Source organism: Lactuca sativa, chromosome 5 (assembly GCF_002870075.4).
Source record: "Lactuca sativa cultivar Salinas chromosome 5, Lsat_Salinas_v11, whole genome shotgun sequence".
NCBI lineage: Eukaryota > Viridiplantae > Streptophyta > Magnoliopsida > Asterales > Asteraceae > Lactuca > Lactuca sativa.
In genome coordinates, this window is record NC_056627.2 from 49610270 (window position 1) to 49635765 (window position 25496).

Sequence of the window (25496 nt, forward strand, 5' to 3'; positions counted from 1 at the left end):
ATCAGATTGCTTCGGCTCCACTTCAAGTGCTTCTAAGAACTCAAAGATTGTCTCTTCTCCAGTCTCGATCATCATAACATGGGATTGAGCATTCTTTTCGGGAAATTATGAGGATAATTTGTTGCTCACTAAAGTAGTTAGTTGACCAACTTGGACATCAAGATTATGGATCGATGCTTGATGATTTCTTAATGAGGCTTGCAGTTCAATCATCATTGTTTGCTGTTCTTTCATCATTTTCATGTGTTCCTTTAGCATTTCATCGGTATCATCATGCCTTTTCTTGGAAGCTTCTATAAATCGGGTCAAAATGTTTTCCAAATCTACTTTCTTCTCGGCTGGTGGTTGCTCTTTTTGTTAGAAGCCTCGACCTGTCTGCTTATATTTCTCTTCCTTTTTCTTCTTATATTCATCATATGGCAGCCACTCCTTTAGTTTTCTCCAATCCTTATCATACTTATCCCCATTCAAATAACAAACTTGAGCCTTTTTATACCCATTATCATCTAAGCTGCAATCCTTGGTCAAGTGTGGACCATTACATCTTTCACACCCAAATCTTATAGCATGTATTGCTTGATCCATTTTTGTCATCCTCTTGTCCATTGTATCAAGCATGGCTATCACAGTAGCCATGTCTGCAAAATTTTTAACCCCTTTTCCTTTTACTCCCTCACTTCATGGATTGTGATACTCATGGGAATGCTTTGCAAATTCTTCCACTAACTCCTTAACTTCCCCCAGTTTTTTCTTGGTAAGTGGTCCTTGGGAATAAAGGAGTTGTCTTGTCATGACATTAACACCATTATAAAAGATCGACACTTCTTGTTGTATATTGAGGTCATTTTGGGGACAATTTCTCAACAATCCCTTATAGCGCTCCTATGCCTCATAACGTGACTCACCTGGATTTTGCTCAAAATTTTCTATTGCCTTTTTGATTTTAGCTATCTTGGAAGGTGGGTAAAATGATCCAAAAATTGTTCGCGCATTTGGGCCCAAGTGGTGATTGCACCGGGTGGTAGTTCCTTTAGCCAATCTTTAGCAGCTCCTTTAAAAGTGATTGGCAACATCCTTAGCAAGACTGTCTCTCTTGGCACATTTGGGATATTAAAATAATATGCTATGTCATTTACTTCATCCAAATGCTTGTAAGCATCCTCATGATCCTTTCCAAAAAATGGTACATCCCTAAGTGCAGCAAGTATGTGTCCTTTCAGTTCGAATGTGGCAGTTGCAGGAATTGCAGGTTGTATTAGGCCAGGACCAGCGTCATCTCTAATTTTCTTTTTGTCAGCTCCCATGGACATATCTGCAATATCCGCCATTTCTTTATAATACTCGTCTTCGGATTCACTTCTATGTAATGCAAATTCGGGCTCGGTATCGTATTCGGTATCCTTTAGGTTTGGATCTTGCTCAAAGTTTTCTATCTTGCTTTTGTCCTTTGATAATGACACTCCTACCTTCTTTCCCGACTTCCTTCCAAAGACTGATTTGAGGTCTTTGAAAGATGACTTTTTTGGTGTTTTGCTCACTCCCGCGTTCTTATCCGTCTTCTTGTGAAGGGCTGACTCTGGATCTTCAAGTGGTGGCACCAAAGGTGTGTTAGAGCCTTTGGTCATGAACTTCTACAATAAAACAAAAATAAAAACCTAAAATTGAACCAAATAATACTAGAAATAACCTACTAACTGGTCACCACGCTGTGGTAAAAAGTACCACCCAGTGTAGTCGCAGAAAATTAAACAGAAAAGAAAAACGAAGAAAAACCGAAAACTACTGCACTTACGTCGTGAGCCTCAGGCTCACATCGTGAGTTGGGTACTGAAACAAAAATTAAAGCTGAAAAAGTAACTTTTTTTAGGTTTTACCCCACAAAAAGGATTGATTAATCTAAAGCAAATAAATCAACTAACAATTAAGTTGTTCCCCGGCAACGGCGCCAAAAACTTGATGCGTGCAAATAACTACACCTAATTTTATATTTATAACCTAACTAACTTAACTAACTATATTGCACCTAGAGAGTGTACCTAGTCAAATTATAGAATAGTCGGGTAAGTCAGGTATCGATCACAGGAAACGGTTTTGACTAATTAATCTATCTACTACTAAATTAACCTAATTACTAACAAAGAAATGGGATTTCTCTAATTTTGCAAGTTTAGACAACTTAATTCTTTTACAAAAGTTCAATATGTAAACAAAAAACTTCTGTTAGTTTGAATCCACTTTCCCTCAGTGATTTATAAATTAGCTATGACAAGTACTGTTGGTTATCAATTAACATAGTATTAGCAATTTACTTCTAAATCTACTAACTTGAATTAATCACTACAAGAAAAAGACCATTTTACGATGCGCAAACCACGACACTCATTGATTTATGTTACGCAATAGCGAGGGGCATTAAAAAAGTGTCATCTCTTCAAAAAATTGAAGGATTGACATCACGCATTATTGTGTGCCCTTAAATTAGTGTCTCATGTAAAAAAACTTAAAAACACGGAGGGCACTTTATCTAAAATCGTGCGTCCTCTGTGAATGTCGTTGTATGTTTTTTACTCAAAACGCGCGTTCTTAGGAAATCCTCTTAAAATTCTAAAATTTTTAAATACCCCGCTTCAAGGTCTGCCTTCGTTCTCTTCTTTTCCCTTCTCTCTGCAAACCCTAATCACAAAACCATCTCTGCTATAAACCTCGACAACTCATATAATTGTTCTATAATTTTTTTCTTAAAAACTCATGTTCATTCCTGAAGATCACAAATTGGAGACCAGCAACTAGGGCTTTTGTACGTGCTCCCAAAGACGAACATCGCAGAGCTAGCATTTGGGGTTCTATGACTCCTAATGCTTACAACCGGAGATATAGTGTTCCTCATCCTCTCCTCTTCCCATCTACCCTACTTTCCGACAATATAATTGTTAAGAACCATTTAGGGTTTGTTAATTGGTTAGAAACATTTATTCCAAAAAAATTAAAACCCTTTTTTGGTCGATCATGTCTCAGTATCCCATGTTCCCCTTAACAACCCTAAATCCCCCACACGATAACTAGGGTTTTTTCACGTCAACATTCTCTAGACAATAGAGCTAGAGTACGAGTGCAACACTTCATCTCACCGGCCGGCGGCCTTATCAGGCACGCCTTACTTCACCGGCGATTGCGACTCATCAGCGTCACCATCTCGGAGACTGCATCCCGAACCTATTTTGGTCGAATCCCTTGCCTCTGATACCATTTTTTTAGGGCGGCGGCATTGAACGAAGACGAGGGCGGTGACGTCGTCAGCCATGCCACAGTCCACCACCAAGATAATTATCGACGATCCTATCTCCACATTTAAGTTTTTTGTAAAGCATTTACAAATTTTCACTCCTCTTTATTTGATCGATCTGAATATGGTGGGTGTAGTGTTACTTAGTTTGTTGGATTGAAATCTGTGAATTAGGGTTTCAGTTTCTTTAGCCCCCCCAGTTGGTACTAGTGTTGGTATTAGGCTATCTCTCAGGGGTATTCAGTTGCAAGAGTTGTGACACCAACATCATTTCTGTTTATTCAAGTTTCTAAGGTTTGAGCTTTTATTCTTGTAAATAGTTTTTGATTTTGTATAATATTTTCATTTCAGGATAAAAAGAAATAGATATTATCGCACAGTCCTAAAACAAGGATGATTGGTTTTGCTGTGAGCAGTGGTCAGGGTTCACCAATATGGAAATCCCAAATCCCAAGTGGTTAATACAACAACAAAAAATCAACAATTGATTCTATGTTTACAGGGAAGTGTTTAGATCCTAAAAAACTACAAGTGAATTTAGTTTAAATTTCTCAACTTATGTTTAAGAAAGGATAATTATAAAAATGATATGGTATTTGACTTCTTGGGTGCTCTTCATACACAGGATATAACCTAAATTATGTGAATGCTGAATTTAACTATTCAGGGAATCCTTACCCTGAAAGTTATGGCATTAGTTCCATGAATCAAATGAATCATGTAAGTTATCTCATTTTCTTACTTTCTTTCTTGGAGGGTATTTCTTTTTAGGTCTCAATATTTTTATTACTGTGACAATCAGGTGCAGCCTATTACAGAAGGTTAGTGTTATCCTATTGCAACGGGAAGCAAAATCTGGAGATTATGACGTACCACTACCAGACCCTTTGGTCAATAATGAAGAATCTAAAGCCAATGGTGGTGATGGTTTGAAAAATAGAAATAATGATGAATTGTCATCTAATGAACCTCAGACTCATACCAATGGGCTATTTCGTGCTTTAGTTATTTCTGGGTATCTAAAGTCCGGATCTCAAGCTTCTAATGATATGACACGTGGCATGCATCGGTTGCTTGAGGGAGGGGGTAGCATGCTTGAAGATAAAGTTTCACTTTTACGGTATCCTTTGCAAAGGGATTTTCAGGCAGCACCTAACAGGCTTATGACTAACAATGCTTATCTGGCTTTATTGAGCAGCTGCAGATGAGGTTTGAGCTTTTATTCTTGTAAATCTGTGGCAACTTCAATCCAGAGGGTATGTTCTTTATCTTTTATCTGTTTCATGTTACTATTTTTGAATTTGTATTATTTAAGAGACATGAAAGATGATATGTAGACAACACCCAGTGGCATGTTGGTAAAATTCATGAACTTTTTGTTCTTAATGTTGACATCATAAATGAAGGCTAAAATAGAACATTATGCAATTCAATTTGTGTACCAAGTAACACCAAAACTTTAGGTGAAGGAATGAAAGAAACATATGCTTTGATTTTATAAGTTTCTAATTTGGTGTGTTTTAAAAAAAACAGATCAAGTGCATATCTTCTTAGTACAACCGACTGTGCATCCACCAAACACAGAAGCTGGCCAGAAGATGTAGCATGGCATCCACATGGCGGCAGCCTATTTGTTGTTTACACTACTGATGGTGGCGCCCCTCAAATATCAGTCCTCAACCTGAATAAACCAAAAGAGAAAAACTGTGTAACTTTCCTTGAAGATAAACCACATGCGAAGGGCATCATCAACACCATATCATTCATGCCATGGGAAGATAGATGGTATGATGATACCAAATGTACTTCATTTCTAATTTCTCAACTCTTTTCAAATATCCCCAAAAAAGACCCTTTTGCCCTTGTTAAATTTATATATTTTATAGGCGAAAAAGACATGGAAAGATTCAATGCTGAACAAGATAATGCAACTGGCAGAAGAAGCTCAATCAAGAAAACCAAAACTTGAAAGATGGTTGGATGAATTTGGTGAAAGTTATAGCAAGGCAGTTATTGTTTTATCAATTTCAATTGCCCTTATTGGTCCCATTCTTTTTAAATGGCCTATTTTTAGTACTCCAGGTAATCTGATTTTCTTGTTTTGTATTTTTTTTGACAAATGTTAAAAAATGGTCCCTGTAGTTTCCAAAAAGACATAAAAAGATCCCTGTGGTTTCAGTTTCTGTTGTTTTTGGTCCCTCACCCACGTAAAAAGACATTTATACCCTTCTCATTTCAGTTTCTGCACAACACCGATGTAGATACTCGATTCAATTATCTTCCATAAGAAAGGATTTGCATTTGAAATTGACAGATTTGAAGACAAAAAGAGGCTGCTGATTCCTTGTCTGGCTGAGGCTACGGGTCGTCGTGGCCGGAAATCAACTGTCTCTTCGAACAAAGCTTATCAGTTTCATATGGTTATTATCCCAATCCTTGCTTGCTTCTTTTCTTTTAACTTGTATTCTCCCTATTAATCGTCGTAGCCGAGAGTTTAAGGGGTCTATTTCTTCGTGTTTTTTTTAAATGTTCATGTAGGTTTTAATCTATTATGAGAACCTTGCTGATAACAATTGGAAATGGAATACGGTGGAAAAGGCAAAAGAAAACATGGGATGGAAATGGAATACAAAGTAGCAGAGTCGGCATTAGGGGCAGTCAATGACTGCTATTTAAGATTGTTAACTAATTTGTTTCCTTTCAATTCATGTACTTCAAAATAATCAGCTGACATAACAACTACTTAGTTCCCTATATGGACTATGGAATCCTTAAACAGAGTGTGGAGTGTTTTACTGGATCTCAAATTTCAGCTGACATAACAACTACTTAATTCCAAAGCATGTATGTTATCATATGCATTAACAAGTTGTTTAATTGAGTTGAGTAAACTATTATTAAAAAAAGTGTTTGTTAGGTGATAAGAGAGGATGGTGCTTCACATGTGAGGTTGAAGGCCTTGTTATGAGGGAAAAAGATGGGAACTCTCCTTCTCCGTTGTTTCCTCTTTGCATACTTACCCATATCGAAAACATTGGAAGCAATCTTGGGCATGGGAAAGAAGAAGATGCACATGAATTTCTAAGGTCAACTTCTACTGTTACTATTTGATACAGAACAAGAACAACTTATCTATTTATTTATTTATCTATGTTTGTGTGGTGTGATTAAACTAGTAGTAAATTTATAATTACAGGTATGTTATTGATGCTCTGCAAGTAGTTTGCATCAAGGAAGTTGCAGGACCGAATGCTTTGCAAGCAGTTTTCATCAAGGAAGCTACGGTCGAAGGTGATTTTTGACTTTGAGATATAAATTTAAATAATTACTAGACTCTTTGTATTTATTTTTTTGGATTATATATATATATATATATATATATATATATATATATATATATATATATATATATATATATATCATTTGCATCAAGTGTGGCGGCAAATCGGAGATGCATGAAAGGATGATGGATCTGACAGTTGAAATAGAAGGCAATGTCGGAAATTTAGAAGAGGCTTTGGATAAGTTTAGATGTACTGAGATTCTGGATGATAATGCCAAAAAAGAGTGGAGTCATGAAGAACTGAATAAGCTATATGAGACACATGAAAGGCTTCTAGATCTTGTTTCATTATTCTGTTATGTTCCAAGAACAAAGTATCGATACATTGTATCTACATTAACTAAAATACTTTTTAATTTTTTTTAATAGGGACAATTCCATGGAAGAACTGAAATAGCACCGGATCAAAGAGAGAAATTTCTGCAGAGATTCCAATAAGTACAACAAGGAAGCAGCACCCTTCTTGGTATGCCTCCTATATCTGGAGGAACAAGTCAATGATGTTAAGGACTTCATTGATGACTATGTGGAACCAAATCAGGTCATCATATACTTTTTTCCCTTTCACATTTTCTCAATAGTTTCTTTGAGGTTCTCTCCTCTATGCCACCTTGTCAAATTCATGATAAAAGATTCTTGTTGTTTTCACTTTTCACAAAGCATCTAAAACCACCACAAACCATTTCATCTACAGGAGGATTTTGATGAGTTTAAGGATGTTGATATATACAACACCTTATCACTAGACAAAGTAGAAGCACTTGAAGATCTTGTTATCATTGGTCCACCTGGCCTCGTTAAGGTAACAACATATCTGTTGTTCAAACTTCAAAACCCTACTTGAATTTATATTCCATTCATCATCTTGAAACTAGTTTCAATTAGAAACCATGTCAACTTAGTCAAGTTAGTTGGCTTAATTTCCCTATGTAGAAGGAATTCATATGAACAAAAAATTTCTTGAAAATGCTTTGTCTTCACCTCCAGTTCAGTCACCGGTATGTCAAATGACAAATCTACCCCCATAGGACACCTCCCCATGTTCCCATATGCATAGAAAAACATAATATATTCAACAGGGAGCTTCAGTACATGAACAAGGTGAGGAGACATTATCCCTATCAACCCTACAAATAGTAACATTATTTCTACCAATAATGCTCTTGGTGTTGGTCAAGCTCATAGATAATAGCCTTATGGACGTGTATGTCATCATATTACATCCTCTAAATACTACCTTAACATATATTAGTTTTTTTTGCAGCTCTCAATCTGATCTGGAAGCTAATTTGTTTAAGGTATATATATCTATCCCTGTTATCTCCATTATAGCCATGTCTGAGTTTTTACAGTATACCCTCCACATCCTTATCATTATAAATACTATGTTTTGTTTGAAAATGAACTTGCCTCTACAATGGATGTTGCTCTTGGGATTTTGATTATTGAGTAAAGACTTGGAGTTGAATTTGATTTAAATCTTGCAGCATTATCAGCAAGATGCAGTAAAGACTTGGAGTTGAATTTGGCTAAGTCATTATTGAGTGAGATGGGCCAATGTACAACTGCTTATCCATATAATTAGCTTTTTGGAGCATTAGTCTTAAAGAATTATGAAAGGCAAGATGCAACTTTAGTTAGTTGGAATTTGATGTACATAATAGATTACGACATTAACACGCGCGTCGTAAGGTTACGACACGTGAATGCGTGTCGTCTTCCTTTATGACAGGGCCTTCCTTGATACGCATTGCGTGTCGTAAACGCGCGTCGTAATTGAACGTCGTAAATGCGCGTCGTCTATAGACGACGCGCAATGAGCGTCGTAAAAGGTTGTTTTTCTAGTAGTGAATTCATGTAAATCAAAGTATGTTCACACTTAAATTAACACAGAATCAAATATTTTATGTATTGGAGCTATGTAAGATTGATTAACATAACACAATTACAGTCATAATATGAGTTCTCTAGCACAATCTAATTCAATAATTAATTGCTTGACTAAGATTGGTTTAATCCTAACTCTAATAATTTAATATTCACTAAATTACCATGTATTCTAATTCATGCAATTTAATGGTCATCAACTACACAGAATAAGACATCAAAGCAATCAACTACTAAATCAAACATGCTAGGTTCAATTAATCCAACACAAGTCTTAACCCACTAATAATTCAAAGCTAAAATATTACACCATGAGTTCCAGCTTCATCTAGCTAATAGAAGCAGCTAGATTTAGTTGGACATACTAGCTAACAAACATGAATAACTCATATTCAAAGACATAATTAAAGTGTACCAAATTCTTAAACCAAATATAAACTTCTTCTCTCCTTGGATGCTAATAGCCAATTCCAGAACTTTTCTCCTTCTGAAAAACGTCTCCAGGAACCCTCAAAGCAGCCAAAAAAGTCTCCAAAGTCGTAATGAGCAAGGATATATATAGTTTCTCAAATTCGCGATTCACGTCGTGAATCATTCATTCACGTTGTGAATTAGGAGAAATCCTTATCGGGCAATGATTATTGCTTCACGCGTACTTATCTTCCAGAATTCTTATGTCACGTCGTGAACTTGTGGTTCACATCGTGAATATAGCTGATTTCGTGGGTTTCTTCTTTTTTTATTCTCCAAGCTCCGAAGTTCCATGTTTTGTCGTTTTCAATCCCTATCCTTCAAAAATGCTTCTACTTGGCAGCAAAGAACAATTTATCCTCATAAGTACCATTATTCAATGCAAATAACCAAAATATTAATAAAAATGTAAATAAATATTGCCTAAAAACATGTATAAATATGACAATATCAGTAACACGGAAACATACATACACTGGTACTCAGTCTTAGGGTGTTAAGACCACAACATTTTATAAACAAACAATATTGGATTGTCTGGGAAAAACATACCACTATATAACGCCTTTTACTTATAACAGAATATATCAGATTTTCTGGGATCATTCACGTTACACATTTTCAAACATTAACACACATGCATTAATACAAGATCGGACACAAACATTTCAAACCGTTTTTCAAAAAATATCAGATTTTCTGGTGTTTACAAAGTAATACAAAACATTTTACTCAAACATGCTTATGAACTCACCAACATTATATGTGTTGACGTTTTCAAATTAACTTGTATTCTTAGGGAATCGTTAACCAGAAAGTTCAACAGAAACATGTGGAAATTGTCATATTTTGTATCATCATACATTAACTATTTGGGCATGTCATATTTAATACAATACTTGATGTAAGCAATGATGATCATATTTGGTATGTATGATGATGATGTTTGTCATGTTTCATTTATATTCACTGTGATGATATTTCAAGACGAAGTCACCCAAATCCCCGGACGTTTCTGCCAATTTCTTTCGGTTCAGGGGTGTGACAAGTAATACCTTCTTCATCCCTTAGAACCTTTGTTTAGCTTGATTTGGGCCATTATCACCTTGCATGTACATAAAGTTTGCAACTTTACATAAGAAGTATGCCTTAGGAGCTTAGATCTGCATTATGGAGCTTTAAAGTGGCTTAAAAATCGTATGGATGGAGAAAGAACTGAAGGGACTCGACGAGTTGCATGGCCATCTCAGCGAGTCCGATGAAGATTGTCGTGCAAGGATTTTTGCATGGACTCGACGAGTCAGTAGGGTGACTCTGCGAGTCAGCTAGGGTTTTCCCGACATTTGGACATGTGTGGACCTCGGCGAGTTTCAGGGAAACTCGACGAGTCAACTGGGGGTTTCACGACTTCTCGAGTTCAGGAAGGACTCGACGAGTCGGTGAACTGCACTCGATTGACCATTAAATTGGACTTTGACCAAGGGTTTACTAGTTGACTTCTGGGGTATTTTGGTAAATTGGAAATTTATGGAAATGATCTTATGGTAACTATAGGTGGTGAAGTTCGTGGCCGGGGTTTGAGAGTTTGAGTTATCACTTCGATTCGACAGTTGAGAGGTGAGTTATTCTCACTATACTAAGGGGTCGAAGGCACCAATGCTAGCCCATTGGATATGTGATCCTAGCAGTTGGTAGTATGTTTAGTATGAGTTAGTGTTGCATGCTAGTTGCTATGCCAGTTTGGTTGATCTGTAGGACTACCTGTATATGTCACACCCCCGAACCAGACGGCGGAAACGTCCGGGGGCTGTCGTGACTCAATTGAATACCATAACATTGAATATATATGAAACATAACAACATTCGTCACCATTCATCAACGTAGTACAACCAGTAGTGTTTACATATCATACATTGTTTAAACATTACATTTCCCAAAAATTAATTTGTTCAATTCGTACAAAAATAAACTGCAACCGTCACTGAATATGATTTCCCTTGATTCACTGGTTCCCTGAGAATACAAGTATTTTGAAAAACGTCAACATATGAAATGTTGGTGAGTTCATAAGTAGTGTTTGAAATCGAATGTTTGTATTGTTTGAAAAACCACCAGAAAATCCGATATTTTCTGAAAAGATAAGCATTTTGAAAACATTTGTGAAGATCCATAGGTATGCTTGTTTGTTTCTATACTTAAAAAAATGTTCATTGAAAATGTATGCATTTCAAATTGGTAAGTATTGAAAACCCTAGGAAAACCCGATGTTCTCCTAGTTCCTTGAATTACGTAATGTTACATTGAAACCATTGCATAGCGTATAGTGTCGGTCCCAGGCAACGTTGGAAGGTTCTCGAGCATGATTATTTACTACAAACCCGCATTACGCAAACGCCCAGCTTGTAGATATACCAACGATTCCCGAAGGCGTCGTCAGTACTAATCACGTTATCCAATCGCCCGGACAAGGTGTAGTCCCACATCCGAAGAGAAAGAGGTCACGAAGACCCCGGTAACTCCATTAGCCGGTTGGGGATAAAATGTACGAGGGGTCCCCGACCCGCCTCGCATGAAATGTAGACTTTACTAGCAATACCAAAGGACCCTTGGGGACCGGTGGTATACAAGCCATTGAAAGTCCATTTACGTTGTGTCGGATCGGTAAAACCCAACACACCGTAAAAAAAATGTCTTCGGGCCTTAAGATCAGGTCATTGGGCTAGCTAGGCTCAACGAACAAGATTTTACACTTGTGGGGCCCAAAGATGGTGCGTAGACGTCTGTGCACACTCGCATGTATATGTATTACCAAACGTTACTTGTATGAATCGTAGTGTCGTAGTGTTAGTAGTTGTAGGTTTCTATTGGCTCGAGACCGAGCCAATTCGTTTAACAACGACTTTTGGTATTGTAATGCATTGTATTTCGTCGATAGTCGCGGTGCCATTATTTGATCAAATTATATATATTGAACTAGCCTTGAAATATTCCTGTTTTCAGCCCCTCATTATTTGTAAAATTTACATTTTCAACCCTTTTTATTAAATACTTCCCGGTTTGGTCCTTAAACTATTTTTCTTGACATTTTAACACCAAAAATTATTGAAATTAATATTTTTCAGCATATTTTTCATAGAAAACAGTTTAAGTCCCTGAAAATGCAATTTTCTCGGTTTTAATCCCTTCTTTTCGCAATTTTGACAATTTTGGCCCAAATTGGAAAATTTTTGCAACTTTGGTCCTTTTTAAATTTAAAAAGCATTTTAAACCTTTGAAAAGGATTTGGAACACTTATAGTCCACTGTTTTACAGAAAGTTACAGTTTTGGCCCTCCAAAACAGAAAATTTTGCATAATGGGCCTTATTGGGCCGAAATTTTCATTTTTAGCCCATTAAGCTTGGAATTTATGTTTTTAATCCCCTAAATGAGTATATTTCCAGAAATTTATTTATGGAAACTGTTTTGGCACACTTCATCCATCAGAATCTGTGAAATGTCAATTTGGGCCCTTATTTTTGCATTTTTCATATTTTAGGCCCAAAATTTGTGTTTTTAACCCAAAGAAAATTATTACTAAACCACTTAGCCACTTTTCTTGAAGCACTTGGTATTTAGAAATATATTTGAAGCTAAAATCATTTAACACAAGATATATCTCGGTTTTGATGAGTTTTAAGGCTAGATCCAACATAAAAACACATAAAAGCATACATATAAGCATGGAAATCATACAAGGCATACAAAACACATATAGATCTACACTTTCACTTGTATTCCCCCCCCCCCCCACAAAACTCATAAAAACAGAAAATAGGGGGTATGAAGCTCACCTTGGGTGTGGTTTCGGTTTTGGAGAGAAGATGGGAGAAAAATGAAGTGATTTTTGGTTTTAGCACCCTTTGATGAAGATTTCGACCTCTAGGATGCAAGATCACAAGAGTGAATGAATTTAGAAGAGATTTTAACAAAATGAAGTAGCTAGATCATGGATTAGTCATCAACTTACCTTAGATGATGATGTTTTTGGTGATGGATCTTTCTTGTGAGCCCTTGATTCACGAAATTTTTGAAGAAGGGGGAAGGAGATGTTCTTCAAGATTTAGAGAGTGTAGGATAGATTTTTGTGAGTGTGTGTGTGTTGTGTTTGGCCGAGAGTGAGAGAGGAGAGAAGAAAGAAGTGATCTTGATATGATGCTTGCTTGGAAACATGAGTTATGTGCATGGAAGTCCAACATGTAAAAGTGAGGTGGCAACCCAAGGTCAACTCTCCCTTTTTCCTTGGGCTTGGGCCGAGAATGGGGAGAGAAGAAAGGATTTTTGGGCTTTTTGCCCCTAAGCCCAACATTAGAGGTAGTTTGGGTGCTTATTAGCCTTATAAAATAAAATTGTGATTTTTATGCTTTAATGAGCTAGGTTAGATTAAATTATGGACCAAAGTTTGTGATTTATTTCATTCTAGGCCCAATATGACCCAAGATGTTGAAATAATTTAGTGTGGGTCCAATTAGAGCCCATTTAGGGTTCTAAGCCCATGATAGTCCAATTGGAAGCTTATTGGTCCATTTGGATCCAATAGGGGAGTCCTAATTCAAAATGGACTTAGCAAGGACTTTTAGGGTTTCCAATTGTTTGATGACTATTTGTAGTTCTAGCATGTTGTATTTACTTGAAGTTTTTGATTCACATTAACTTGAATATATAGATTACATGGCTCAAAATTTACAGTTGTGACAGTATAATTATGTGATTATCTGTATGCGCATTAGTTATGTTATATGTCAACATTTTATGTGGGTTGGGTTGAGGTTATACCAAGGTTGTAAAAATCGTTCGGTGGTAGCTCGGCGGTCGATTGACGATAAACAATTAATCAGACTCGGCGGTGATTAATTGGGGACCCTAAATTATTAATAAAATAATTTAAAAAATTAATATTTCCTAAAAAATTAAGTATTTGGAAATTTTATATTTTAAAATTTTTGAAATTTTAAAAATTTAGTATAATATTTTAACATTTGAAAGCTTAAAAATTTAAAATTTTAAAATTTTGGTGTACTATTTGAATTTTTTTTTTAAAATTTTAAATATTTCCCGCCTATGACCGCCGAGGACCGCCAAGCCCGAGTTTGACCGATTTTGACCAATTTTCGCCAAACACCCTAATCATAATCGGTTCGAGACCGCCAAACGATTAATCGTCGATTAATTGGCCAGCAAGGTCGATTTCTGCAACACTAGGTTATACTGCTCCGTACGGTAGCCAACAAACCCTAGAGTATTCCATATATGACCTGAGGGCCTGTCAGGGCATGCCAGACTCATATTGAGGACTCGGGAGCATTCCGGATACGAGTTGAGGGCCGGGCACGGTATGCCAGACTCGTACTGTGGGCTCAGGAGCATTCCAGATACGAGCTGAGGGCCGGGTAGGGCATACCAAACTCGTATTGTGGGCTCGGTGGCAATCCAGATGTGAGCTGTGGGCCCGGAAGGCAATCCAGACTCACATTGTGGGCCCATAGGTAATGCAATATGTATAGTTGTAGACCTAGTACATGTTGTTATTTGTTATGTGTTATGTGCAGTGTATCGGTATTTTGGGGAATTCACTAAGCTTTGGGCTTACATATTCAGTTTTTGTTTCAGGTACATCAGATGATCGTGGTAAGGCAAAGGCGTGATCGTATAACTCCTCATGTTTATGACTTGTTTCTGGGATAGTTTGATATTATACTATTTTGAAAACAAGTTTTGTAATAATTAATGGTTTTGAAATGTTTTGAAAAAATTTAAATTTGGCATGATTTTTATGGATGTTACAAGTTGGTATCAGATCCTTGGTTTATCAAGAGCAGAGCCATTGGTGTCAAGTTTTGGTGCAGTTGCAGGTGTAGGTGTAGGTGTAGGGTTCTCTTTTAGGGTTTCAAAGGGCTTGAAATCAGTATAAGGTTTATCAAGAGTTTCAACAAGTGATGATGGGAAGCTGTTGGCAGCAACTTCTGCATGACTTTTGGCATCTTCTTTTGAAAGTAATTGTTTATATAACTCAGCAGCTCTTGAGGTGTATTTGGCTTCAATTTCCCCTCCATCTGTCCAACCATGTTGCTTGAAGAACACCTGAGCTCGATTGTTGCCCCCAAAACTCATCATCTTTAATTGATTTGGTGTCCATGAATCTAAATCCGTTGACCTGTAAAACTTCAAGTTAGAATTCTTTTGATTGTAAGAAGTAGATCTTTCCTAATTTACAATATTGGCATTCCAACTACAATACCCCCTTGCAAGTTTTTAACAAACCAATATTATCATCCAACTTAAAAAAAAAGTTGCCTCCTGATGACAGCTAAAAGTCAACCAGGATAGATAGGATGGGGTATTATCTGTTAAGTGTAAAATAGATTCTTGTTGGCCAAAGGAAAAGATCACAACTTTCTTAGTCCCTAGTTCTCAAGAGAGTTTTCCCACTAAAGTAACAATTCCTAAATTACTCATTGGTTATGCAACGTTATACTATTCAATTAAGCTAAAAACCTGCTATAAGAATTATGTAAGATCCTGGATCGATTCATCATTTCTATAGTAGAGCAATCATCGAAGAAACACAATGAACATCATTGAATACAGGGGCCATGTTCACATGATTTTTTTACACCAACACCTGACACCAATGATTTTTATGGATGTTACAGCAAATGCTCCTCGCTACGATGTCTGAAGATATACGACAGTTTGTGAACACAATGAACATCATCGAAGAAACACGTATGTCAAGTGCAACAATAGAAGGACGAGTGCAAATGACTGATAATGAGTTTAGCCTAATTGAGACCTGTATGAAATTATTTGAAAATCATGTAGACACTGTTAGTTTGTACTAGATGCAAAATCTCTGTTATCATGTAAATATACTCTAATTTTAAATATTTTAATGTCATTTCAAACTTAATTATATAAAAGAAATGGTAGGGTTTTCTAAAATGGCAATGTTTTTCATTAACATTAGTTAAACGACCGTTACAAAACTTTTACATACTTATATTGGTTTCCACGAATTAGGAAATTGTATGAGATACATATTTTGTTTGCGGCCGATAAAATCTTTTCTAATTCTAACATCTTTTAGACTATCCCATTATGCTTGAAGCTTATCAATCTCTGCATTTGCATCTTGAATCCACTTCTCAGCTTCTTTAACTTTTTTCATAGTTTCAGCAACCCAATTTTGTTTTCCATTTACTTGTCCACTAAATCTTTTGCACGTTGATTGAGTGTCCGAAATATTTTAGAGCCCCTTCCATTGGCTTCTTTGGCGGTCGTCATAGCTTCGAAAATATCATCTGACGGTTTATCAGGGAGTGGAAAATTTAGGCCTTCCGGAAACGGGTTAATATCCGAACAAACATAACAATCTGCTTCATCATAACGACAAACGTCAAACTCAGATGAACTCATTCTCAAGTTTTTAGTTTGCTAATATACTAGGTTTACGATGTATGGTACCTCCATATTAATAGTGTGAAATTGTAAGAAATTACGGTGTGTCTGAAATGGGATGTGTGTAACGGTTTGTCCGGAATATGTCTCCAAAATTTATGTCCGTGATTGTGTGTCCAGAATATGTGTCATTGAGTCCAAAATGTAAGAAATCTATGACATAAATGATGGATTTGACTTGACATCAATGATTGAATTGACGTCAGATTCCGAAATCAAAACTCCAAAATGAATATTGCTACTCTAGAATGCTCTGTTCCGGAGATTATGGTCATTTAAAAAAAAGTTAGTTGTTGTTGTTGTTGTTGTTGTTGTTGTTGTTGTTATTATTATTATTATTATATGAGTTAGATGACCTAATTTCCTTATTTTTAAAGTCTAAACAATTTTACTTTGGTTTTGGCTCTTAAATTAATAGGATGTTAAATATGTTGTGTATACGTTTAATGTTCATTTGATGTATGCTTTTTCGGTTAAAAAAACCTAATTTTATGATCTATTTTCTCTTTATTTTTAGCTTTTATTTTTCGAGTTTCCACTTTAATTTCTAAGAATACGATGACATTTGGGTTTTAAAGATCTTTTTAGTATGTACATTACTTATTCTTTATGATCCAATAGAGTTGTAACATTGAATTTACATATAACATAAAAACTTCATTTCATTATTTGACTAGGTGTAATACCCATGTATTACATGGGTTAATTAAAAAATTAAATATAAAGGTTTCAATATTTAAGAACTTGGATTTATAAGAAAATAAGAAAATTAATGAATTATTAAAATTGATTTTTTATCTTTTAAATTTAAATAAATAAACAAAATAAATTAATGAGCTTTAATTTTAGAATTTTAAAATAAGAAGGTTAGTCCATTAATAAATTTGATATTCAATTATTATTATATTTAGTGTAATTATTACATTAAAGTGTTATGTGGAATTTATTAAAATAGAAAAACTCATAAAATGACATGTGGAAAAAAAATTAATTCAAAATAACCACAAAATGACATTTGACAAATTGAATGAGAGTGTGACATGTGACAAAAAAAAACTTTCATTTATTAGAGTAGATTGTGGAATATAATGATTTACTCTATTCATTCGTCGTTTCATTCCATCCGATCCAACCGATTTCCATTTTGGTATGTATTTATTTTACATCTTCCATATGTAGTCACATATAAACCCATTTTTCTTTTAATTTTTTTTATTTTTATTTTACATCTACCTCTATAGTGTATACAAATTAATTGTTAGACATCCTTAGTTGTGTGTTGGGCAAAAGAGGGAGCAAGTGGATGCTTTATATTTTGTTGACAAAATTGCAAAAATGGTCCCTGTGGTATGCATTTTTTGGGGTTTTAGTCCAAACAGTGACTTTTTTGGATTGATGGTCATTTTAAGGTAGTTTGTATGTGAAAATAGTCCCTCCGAAAATTGAAATGACTATAATACCCTTGGGGTATTTATTTTTCATTTTTCTTTCATTTTTTTAAATTAAATATTTATTTATTTATTTTAACAATTAAAAAATAATGGAGGACCCACCTCTCTCTCTCTCTCTCTCTCTCAAGCAAACACACACTCCAGATCATCGACATTCATCATCTTCCTCTTGCCGGTAGATGGACTCCCACAAACTTGGATAACAGATGAGAGAACTTCTTGCTCTGTTCGATGTGGGTCACAAAGACTTGCATTTGCTGTCGTATTGAACTCAAATCCAAGAGAGAAAAGCTCATCTTCTAGTGCCTTCTGCTCCTATTTTAACCCCACAATCTACAGATCTTCTTCTTCCTCTACATCATCTCTTCGCATATTCCCTAGATATTTCCCCCATACTACTATTCATTTGCCTCATAAACATCGATCACAAACCACTCATTCGCAAACTCCCATCGATCCGGATCCACTTTTCTGAATCCCTACATAAACATCAACCACCGGATTAGATCATCTAAGGAAGAATCGTTGAAGTCGATACCTTTCAGATGAACGAGAGATAGAGAAGATGAAGAATGTGATTTCGTTTTTGGTGGGGATTTGGCGATGGCTGATCGGAAGAAAAAGAGGCACGAAATCGATAGCAGACAAGCAACCCTCTTCAATGATTGATTGGTTTGAGGAAGGAGATGAGAGATGCGGAAAGGCTGCTCGCGCAGTTCCTAATCCATTGCTTCTTCTGCCTCAGAAGTGATATGCGAGGGTGAAGGGTTAGACGGGGGCTACAACCGATCTCGGTGGTGTTTACTCAATCGAAAGAAGAAGAAAATGGGTCTTCGATTCCTTGACTGACCAAAGGGAAGAAGATGAGCAGAAGCAACCATTTCAAAAGATGGATCAATAAGCAGAGGTAGAGAGGTATAGTTGATCTTTGGGGAGTCCTCGTGATTTCCTTTCTCGTCTTCAGCAGTAGAACACAAAGAAAGAGCCGGTGTTCGTCAGGAAGAAGGGGAAAAACGAGAGAGAGAGAGAGAGAGAGAGAGAGAGAGAGAGGTGGGTCCCATTCTTGATTTGATTTAACATTTATAATTAAATAAAAGAAAAAATATTTAAGTAAATGGAAAAAAAAATTAAAAGGGCAATATAGTCTTTTCAAGATTATCAGGGACCAATTCTACAATGAAAATAGTCCAAAAGGACTACGAAACCAAAAAAGTCACTGTTTGGACTAAAACCCTAAAAAATTGCATACCACAGGGACCATTTTTGCAATTTTGTCTATTTTGTTTCAAATGAAAGAAAGAGTTATGATGGTTATTGTTGATATATTTTGATGTTTTGCATTTTGTTTCAAGTGAAAGAGTGAAACAAACACTGGTTTGTGTCTTGTGATTTAATATGTTATTTTGTTATTTTTAGTTCATCGTGAACTTTTTAGCGTGATTACACGTAATGGATTTTAAGTTATAACATTTTACTAAAATATTAAAAAGAAATTGTTTTATTTTAATAAAAAATGAATAGAGTTGGATTACTAAAATAAAATCATTAAAATATATAAATGTCCAATTATTTATTGCAAATATTAAAAAGAAATTGTATTGATTTGAAAGAAAATTAAATTATCGTCTAAAATACATTAATAGATAAAAAATTACTTAAAATATATAAATACCCAACTGTAATAATGCATGATCTAAAAAATTGACAATTAAACGTTATATACTCGAAAAAGTTAGGATGATGCTTTCATTTTTCAAAATTAGATATACAGTAGGAGTACACAGTAAACGATTACTAGAGTTCAAGACTTGCAACTCTTTTGTTCAGATCGGCGATTACTGTGTACTGATCACCTCTTTCGTTCATCTGAGATTGGCGATCCCATCTCTGGACTCAGATTCGTATTTCGCAGTTCCCCCAAAAGCCCTGTCACTCCGTTCATACCTCTCAACCTTCGCCACCGCCGGCCTACGGCTCCGAGTTCCAGCATCCAAACTTCGGGTACGAAAGCACAAAACCCTATCCCGCCATTGAAGCCGATCACAAATGGACATCGAATACCTTTGGACCGGTCCTTAATCTTCTCTTCATTTTGTTTGGTTGTTCGTGAAGGATGCAAGGTTGAGGGAGGGTTTTCTTGCTGTAGATTGGAAAATGGAAGGTTTCAAGTCTAAATTTAGATTAGCAACAATTGTCATTCTTTCCATTGGAATTGGTCTACTTGCCGTATATGATTTATTGAAGCCGATTACAAATGGTTGTAACATGACATACATGTATCCAACTTACATTCCAATATCTGCTACAGAAAGTTCGTCTTCTTCAAAGTATGGACTGTATTTGTATCATGAAGGCTGGAAAAAAATCGATTTTAAAGAGCATCTTAAACAACTTAATGGGGTTCCTGTTCTTTTCATCCCTGGAAATGGAGGTAGCTACAAGCAGGTGAGTTATGTAACTTTAGCTTGTTTTCTTTTTCCTTTTCTCTCCCTGTGTTACCAATATGTCTTTTATTTTAAACTGATTCTCACAGGTCAGGTCCATAGCAGCAGAATCTGATAGGGCTTATCAAGGTGGCCCACCTGATTCTATGTTGTACCAAGAAGCTTCCTTAATGCTTGAGGAGGGAGTAGATATGGATGAAAAAGATATTCCAAAAGTCACCCAGTATACTCGCAGGCTTGACTGGTTTGCAGTTGACCTTGAAGGTGAACATTCTGCAATGGATGGCCAGATACTTGAGGAACATACAGAATATGTTGTATATGCCATTAACAGGGTATATTATCTTTATTATATCTTTATATAAATCGCCTATAAGTATTTATATGTCATATTGGTTGTAGATTCTGGATCAATATAAAGAATCTCGAGATGCTAGAGAAAAAGAAGGTGCTTCTGAATCTGGTAGTTTGCCTAATAATGTCATATTAGTTGGCCACTCTATGGGTGGTTTTGTTGCTAGAGCTGCAGTTGTGCACCCTAATTTGAGAAAGTCATCAGTTGAAACTGTTGTCACGTTATCAACTCCACATCAGTGAGTTTTTCTTGGACTTTCTGATTATAATTGTGTCCATAATTGTGATGTAATTTTCTTTACTCTTGGTTCAGGTCACCCCCCATTGCATTGCAGCCATCATTGGGCCACTATTATGAGTACATAAATCAGGAATGGAAAAAGGGTTATGAGGCTCAAACATTATCTCGAGTGATTGTTGTCTCCATTTCTGGTGGTGCTAATGATTATCAGGTGTGATTATTTGACATCAATCACTTGTACAAACCCTAAAAGAACCCTAACTAAAAGATGTGTTCTTTCTGATTGTAAGTAGGTAAGGTCAAAGCTAGAATCAGTTGATGGTATTGTCCCATCTACTCATGGTTTTATGATCAGTAGCATGGGCATGAAGAATGTATGGCTATCAATGGAGCACCAAGTTATCTTATGGTGTAATCAACTTGTTGTGCAAGTGAGCCTTACTTCCCAACTTTTTTATATTTTATAAAAAGAGAGTCTATGTCTATTGTCTAATTTGTTAACTGGGTTTCAGGTTTCACATACTCTTCTTAGTTTGGTTGACCCTGAAACTGGTCATCCCATTTCTGGGTCAAGGAAAAGACTATCAATTCTTACAAAAATGCTTCATAGTGGAAGTTTTCCAAGGCAAAAATCGGGTTTACTTCAGCAGCATTCATCACATCTTCCTTTACACAAAGAGAGAAAATATGCTGGTACATTTTATATTATAGCATTTCTATTTTAGTAAAAATAGTTAGAATAAGAATAAAGATCTCACTTGTTTGGCTTCCAGGGTGTCCTAGTAAACTACAATGGAGTGATGAGGGACTTGAAAGGGATCTTTACATCAAGACACCAACAGTAACTATTTTAGCAATGGATGGCAGAAGGCGTTGGCTGGACATAAAAGAACTGGTTAGTTAAATATTATTATATTGCTTTAATGACAAGAAAGAAACTATATAATATTTGATGCTAAGGCAAGAACATACATATAATATAAGACTATAAGTTATTTTCTCCTATTGTCAGGGGTCAAATGGAAGAAACAAGTTTGTTCTTGTGACAAACCTTCTTCCTTGTCATGGGGTTAGACTTCATCTTTGGCCTGAGAAAGGAACTTCTGCATCAGATTTGCCTCTCAGCAAAAGGGTTGTTGAAGTGACATCAAAGATTGTGCAGATTCCTTCAGGACCAGCACCAAGGCAGGTATGTTGTTAATATTTCCGCTTTTGCCCTTTTCGTGCTTTAATTCTTATAATAATATGAAGGGTATAACTGTCATGTCATGTCACTTCTATATATAGATTGAACCAGGAAGTCAGACTGAACAACCACCACCATCAGGTGTATTTTGGTTGGAATCAAAGGATATGCATGGCTTCAGATTCCTCACTATCTCAGTTGCACCAAGCCCGGTAATGTCTCCTTACACTATGTCATATGAATTTTGTTGAGATCAAGAAAGGAATGGAATGTGATGATTCATTCCATTACCTGGCTTATTCCATTCCATTCCATCCAACCAAACATACCCTTATCCATAACAATATGAGTACACCAATGATTTACATCAACAAAGATTAAAGTGATGGTATAACTTACAGTGATTTTTATATATATCCAGACTGTTTCAGGGAGACCTCCACCTGCAGCTTCAATGGCAGTTGGGCAGTTTTTCAACCCAGAAGAAGGGCGTAAACAGTTTTCTCCTCACTCATTGCTTCTCTCTATGTATTCTCGGAAGGTTAGTTTACTACTTTCATGAAATGCTCACTTCACTTCTTGATGATCCATTTAAGTTCAAGTGATCCACTTGGATTAAAACATTTTCAGGATATTTTCATTAAGGAGGATCACCCTATTGCAATGAATATTACATTCAGCATCAGTCTTGGGCTTTTTCCTGCTACAGTGTCTCTGGAAACAACAGGCTGTGGGATAAAAAACTCTGGACTTCCTGTTGAAGAGGCTGGAGACATGGATACTGGCAGTAAGCATTATATATATATATATATATATATATATATATATATATATATATATATATATATATATATATATATATATATATGTCCTGATGGTTGTTATTTCTTGATCTGAAAGGTCTTTGCAAGCTTCGATGCTTTCCACCTGTAGCCCTTGCGTGGGACCCGACAGCTGGCATTCACGTATTTCCCAATTTATATTCTCGTATAATTGAAGTGGATTCATCACCTGCACTTTGGACCTCAGCTCATGGATCTGAAAAAACCAATGTTCTGTTACTGGTAAATTTACATTTATATGTTATGTTATTAATTAATTTAGTAAGTTCTATAAACTATTTAAAGTTTTTTAACCTAAATGTTATCGATATGCAGGTGGACCCACATTGTTCTTATAAAACTAGTGCTGCTGTTTCTCTAACTGCTGGTGCTCGTAGATTTATGCTTTTATACGCCTCCCAGGTGAGCATTTTATATTGATTTTGGTACAAAGGAATGGAATGAGTCATTACATTCCACTATCATGTTTGGTTGGCTTGAAGGAATGGAATGGGTCATTCAAGCATGTTTGTTATTTACAGGTAGAAAACTAAATGAAAACAATGTAGTAAAATAAAATTGATTTTTGTTATGCAGATTATTGGATTTGCATTTGCTGTAGTTTTTTTTGGTCTGATGAGGCAAGCAAATGCATGGGAGCTTGATCTACCTGTTCCTTCATTACTATCTGCAGTGGAATTGAACCTTGGAATGCCGATTCCGTTTCTTGTCCTTGCTATTTCACCCATTCTTATTGCTTTGTTTTATTCATGTCTAAGCACATCTCCATTTCCTGCGGTTTCTAGCTTCTTTTTTGTTTCAATCATTTGCTACTTAATAGCAAATGGGATCATAATCGTTTTGATATTAACCACCCAGATACTCTCCCATGTGGTTGCTAGAGTACATGTTTTCTTTAAAACAAGGTCCGTTAATCTCTCTCAACATTTGTGTTTTCATCTCTTCTCTTAAGTTAATATGATTGACTGGATAGGTTGTAGTTGTACTGTGTTTCACATAGGACAAAAAGTACATGTTTTGCCCTTAACTATCTTTCATGGATAATTTTGCAGGTGGAAACTATGGATAGGTGATAACTCAAATTCCACCAACTTTTTCCCATTTAAGGTAATTACTATTTAATTTTTAATTAGTTATCCAAATACAGCTTCCAATCTGTATAAATCTCTGAAATTATTTATGTTCATACTATTTATTCGACAGGTGGCGAGGGTTATAAATGTCAATTCATCATTAGCCACGTCACTTGTTGCCATTGCTTTAGTTTGCTTTGTCCATCCAGCTTTAGGTCTCCTTATCTTACTCTTCTCCCATGCGCTGTGCTGCCACCACGCCTTATGCAGGTAAAATTCCAATTCTACCCCTACCTAACATATCCATTATCCAGTTTCCATAATAATAAATTGTTTGTTTTTCTGTATGTCACAGTTTTTTTACAGCTTCCAGCAAGGCTCGTAGTGAGGACTTATTTGGATTTGGAAATAACAAAAAGTCATTTAAATTCAAGAATGATGAATTTGAGGAGGGATTGCCTGTGGATGAGAACAGCTCCAGTACCCCGGACTCTACACGAAGCTATGGTGATACACAACTTGAGATATTTCACCATAGACATGGATTGCTAATCTTGCATCTTCTTTCACTCCTCATGTTTCTTCCTTCACTTGTTGCTTGGTTTGAGGTATAATTCAGTATCAACTAAATTACAAATTTGGCCCCAAAAATTACATCTTCAGTCCAAATTTTTATATCGAGTCCCAATGTTGTCCTTAGGTTTGCATTTTGTTGCAATATTTGGACTAAACCTGCAATGTTGAGTAAAACATAGGGACTATATATATTCATTCCATTCCTTCTCCGATTCCCATTAAGTTTAAATGACCATTTTACTCTTACATTAAAAAAGCAAATTTGACAATGAGAAAAAAGAATAAGAAAAAGGGGCAAATAGGTAAACTGTTGGTGTCTCCCTTTTTGTTTTGCAGAGGTTAAGTATGGGGCACAACTTTCCATGGTTGTTGGATTCCATCCTGTGTATGGGTGTAGTCCTCCACGGAATCTGTGATTCCAAACCGGAGTTCAACGTGTTCTTTCAGATTCCGGGAATGAGAGGGTATGAAATCAGACAAGGATTTGTATACCTTGTTGCAGGATTCGGTTGCTATCTTTCAGGTTTGGATTTGGCTCCTTACAAAGCTTTTTATGGGATGGCTGTTATTGGAGTCATCTCATTTGTTTTCAGAATTATAGAGAAAAGAAACCGAAGAGGTGGAGAGCCTTATTATAGTAATAGAAAGCACTCTCATCGACACTGATAAATGGCATTTTTTTCCCATGATTTTGTATTTCATTGTACAATTTAAATGTAATACGTTAATGATAGGAACTTGTACTACTATACTATGGTTTGACTCGACACTCCAACAATTTTGACTTTTCCCATATTTTTTGAGAGAAATTTGTTTGATTGTTGTGAAATTTTGTGTCGTTTCATTGTG

General features: G+C 35.9%; 2 protein-coding genes and 1 non-coding gene across 3 annotated transcripts; 2 read left to right on the forward strand and 1 right to left on the reverse strand.

The window, feature by feature from the left end:
• Positions 1-838: 838 nt before the first annotated feature.
• LOC111883292 (small nucleolar RNA R71) lies at positions 839-945 on the forward strand. Its single transcript, XR_002847398.1, has one exon. It is a non-coding gene; the product is annotated as a small nucleolar RNA R71 (small nucleolar RNA).
• A 13870-nt stretch (positions 946-14815) lies between these two features.
• On the reverse strand, positions 14816-16438 carry LOC111883270 (probable ADP-ribosylation factor GTPase-activating protein AGD9). The gene is made up of 2 exons (XM_023879609.1): positions 16224-16438; positions 14816-15176 (listed from the first exon to the last, which is right to left on the reverse strand). Exons 1-2 carry the CDS (start codon positions 16436-16438, stop codon positions 14816-14818), a joined length of 576 nt encoding a protein of 191 aa, XP_023735377.1.
• A 3236-nt stretch (positions 16439-19674) lies between these two features.
• On the forward strand, positions 19675-25476 carry LOC111883268 (uncharacterized). Its single transcript, XM_023879607.3, has 18 exons — positions 19675-20376; positions 20465-20710; positions 20778-20968; positions 21043-21181; positions 21264-21401; positions 21483-21663; positions 21744-21865; positions 21983-22159; positions 22258-22368; positions 22578-22697; positions 22787-22943; positions 23057-23220; positions 23314-23400; positions 23575-23903; positions 24051-24105; positions 24202-24341; positions 24427-24679; positions 24984-25476. The coding sequence occupies exons 1-18, from the start codon at positions 20086-20088 to the stop codon at positions 25311-25313; spliced, it is 3231 nt and encodes a 1076-aa protein (XP_023735375.1). The 5' UTR covers positions 19675-20085; the 3' UTR covers positions 25314-25476.
• Positions 25477-25496: the final 20 nt, after the last annotated feature.

Coding starts and splice junctions, on each gene's coding strand:
- LOC111883270 (XM_023879609.1), bottom strand. CDS start 16,438: ATGAGTTCATCTGAGTTTGACGTTTGTCGTTATGATGAAGCAGATTGT. Junction 15,177..16,223: donor GCAAAAGATTTAGTGGACAA/GTAAATGGAAAA, acceptor GAAGTTTTACAG/GTCAACGGATTTAGATTCAT.
- LOC111883268 (XM_023879607.3), top strand. CDS start 20,086: ATGGAAGGTTTCAAGTCTAAATTTAGATTAGCAACAATTGTCATTCTT. Junction 23,904..24,050: donor CATGTTTTCTTTAAAACAAG/GTCCGTTAATCT, acceptor ATAATTTTGCAG/GTGGAAACTATGGATAGGTG. Junction 24,342..24,426: donor TGCCACCACGCCTTATGCAG/GTAAAATTCCAA, acceptor TGTATGTCACAG/TTTTTTTACAGCTTCCAGCA.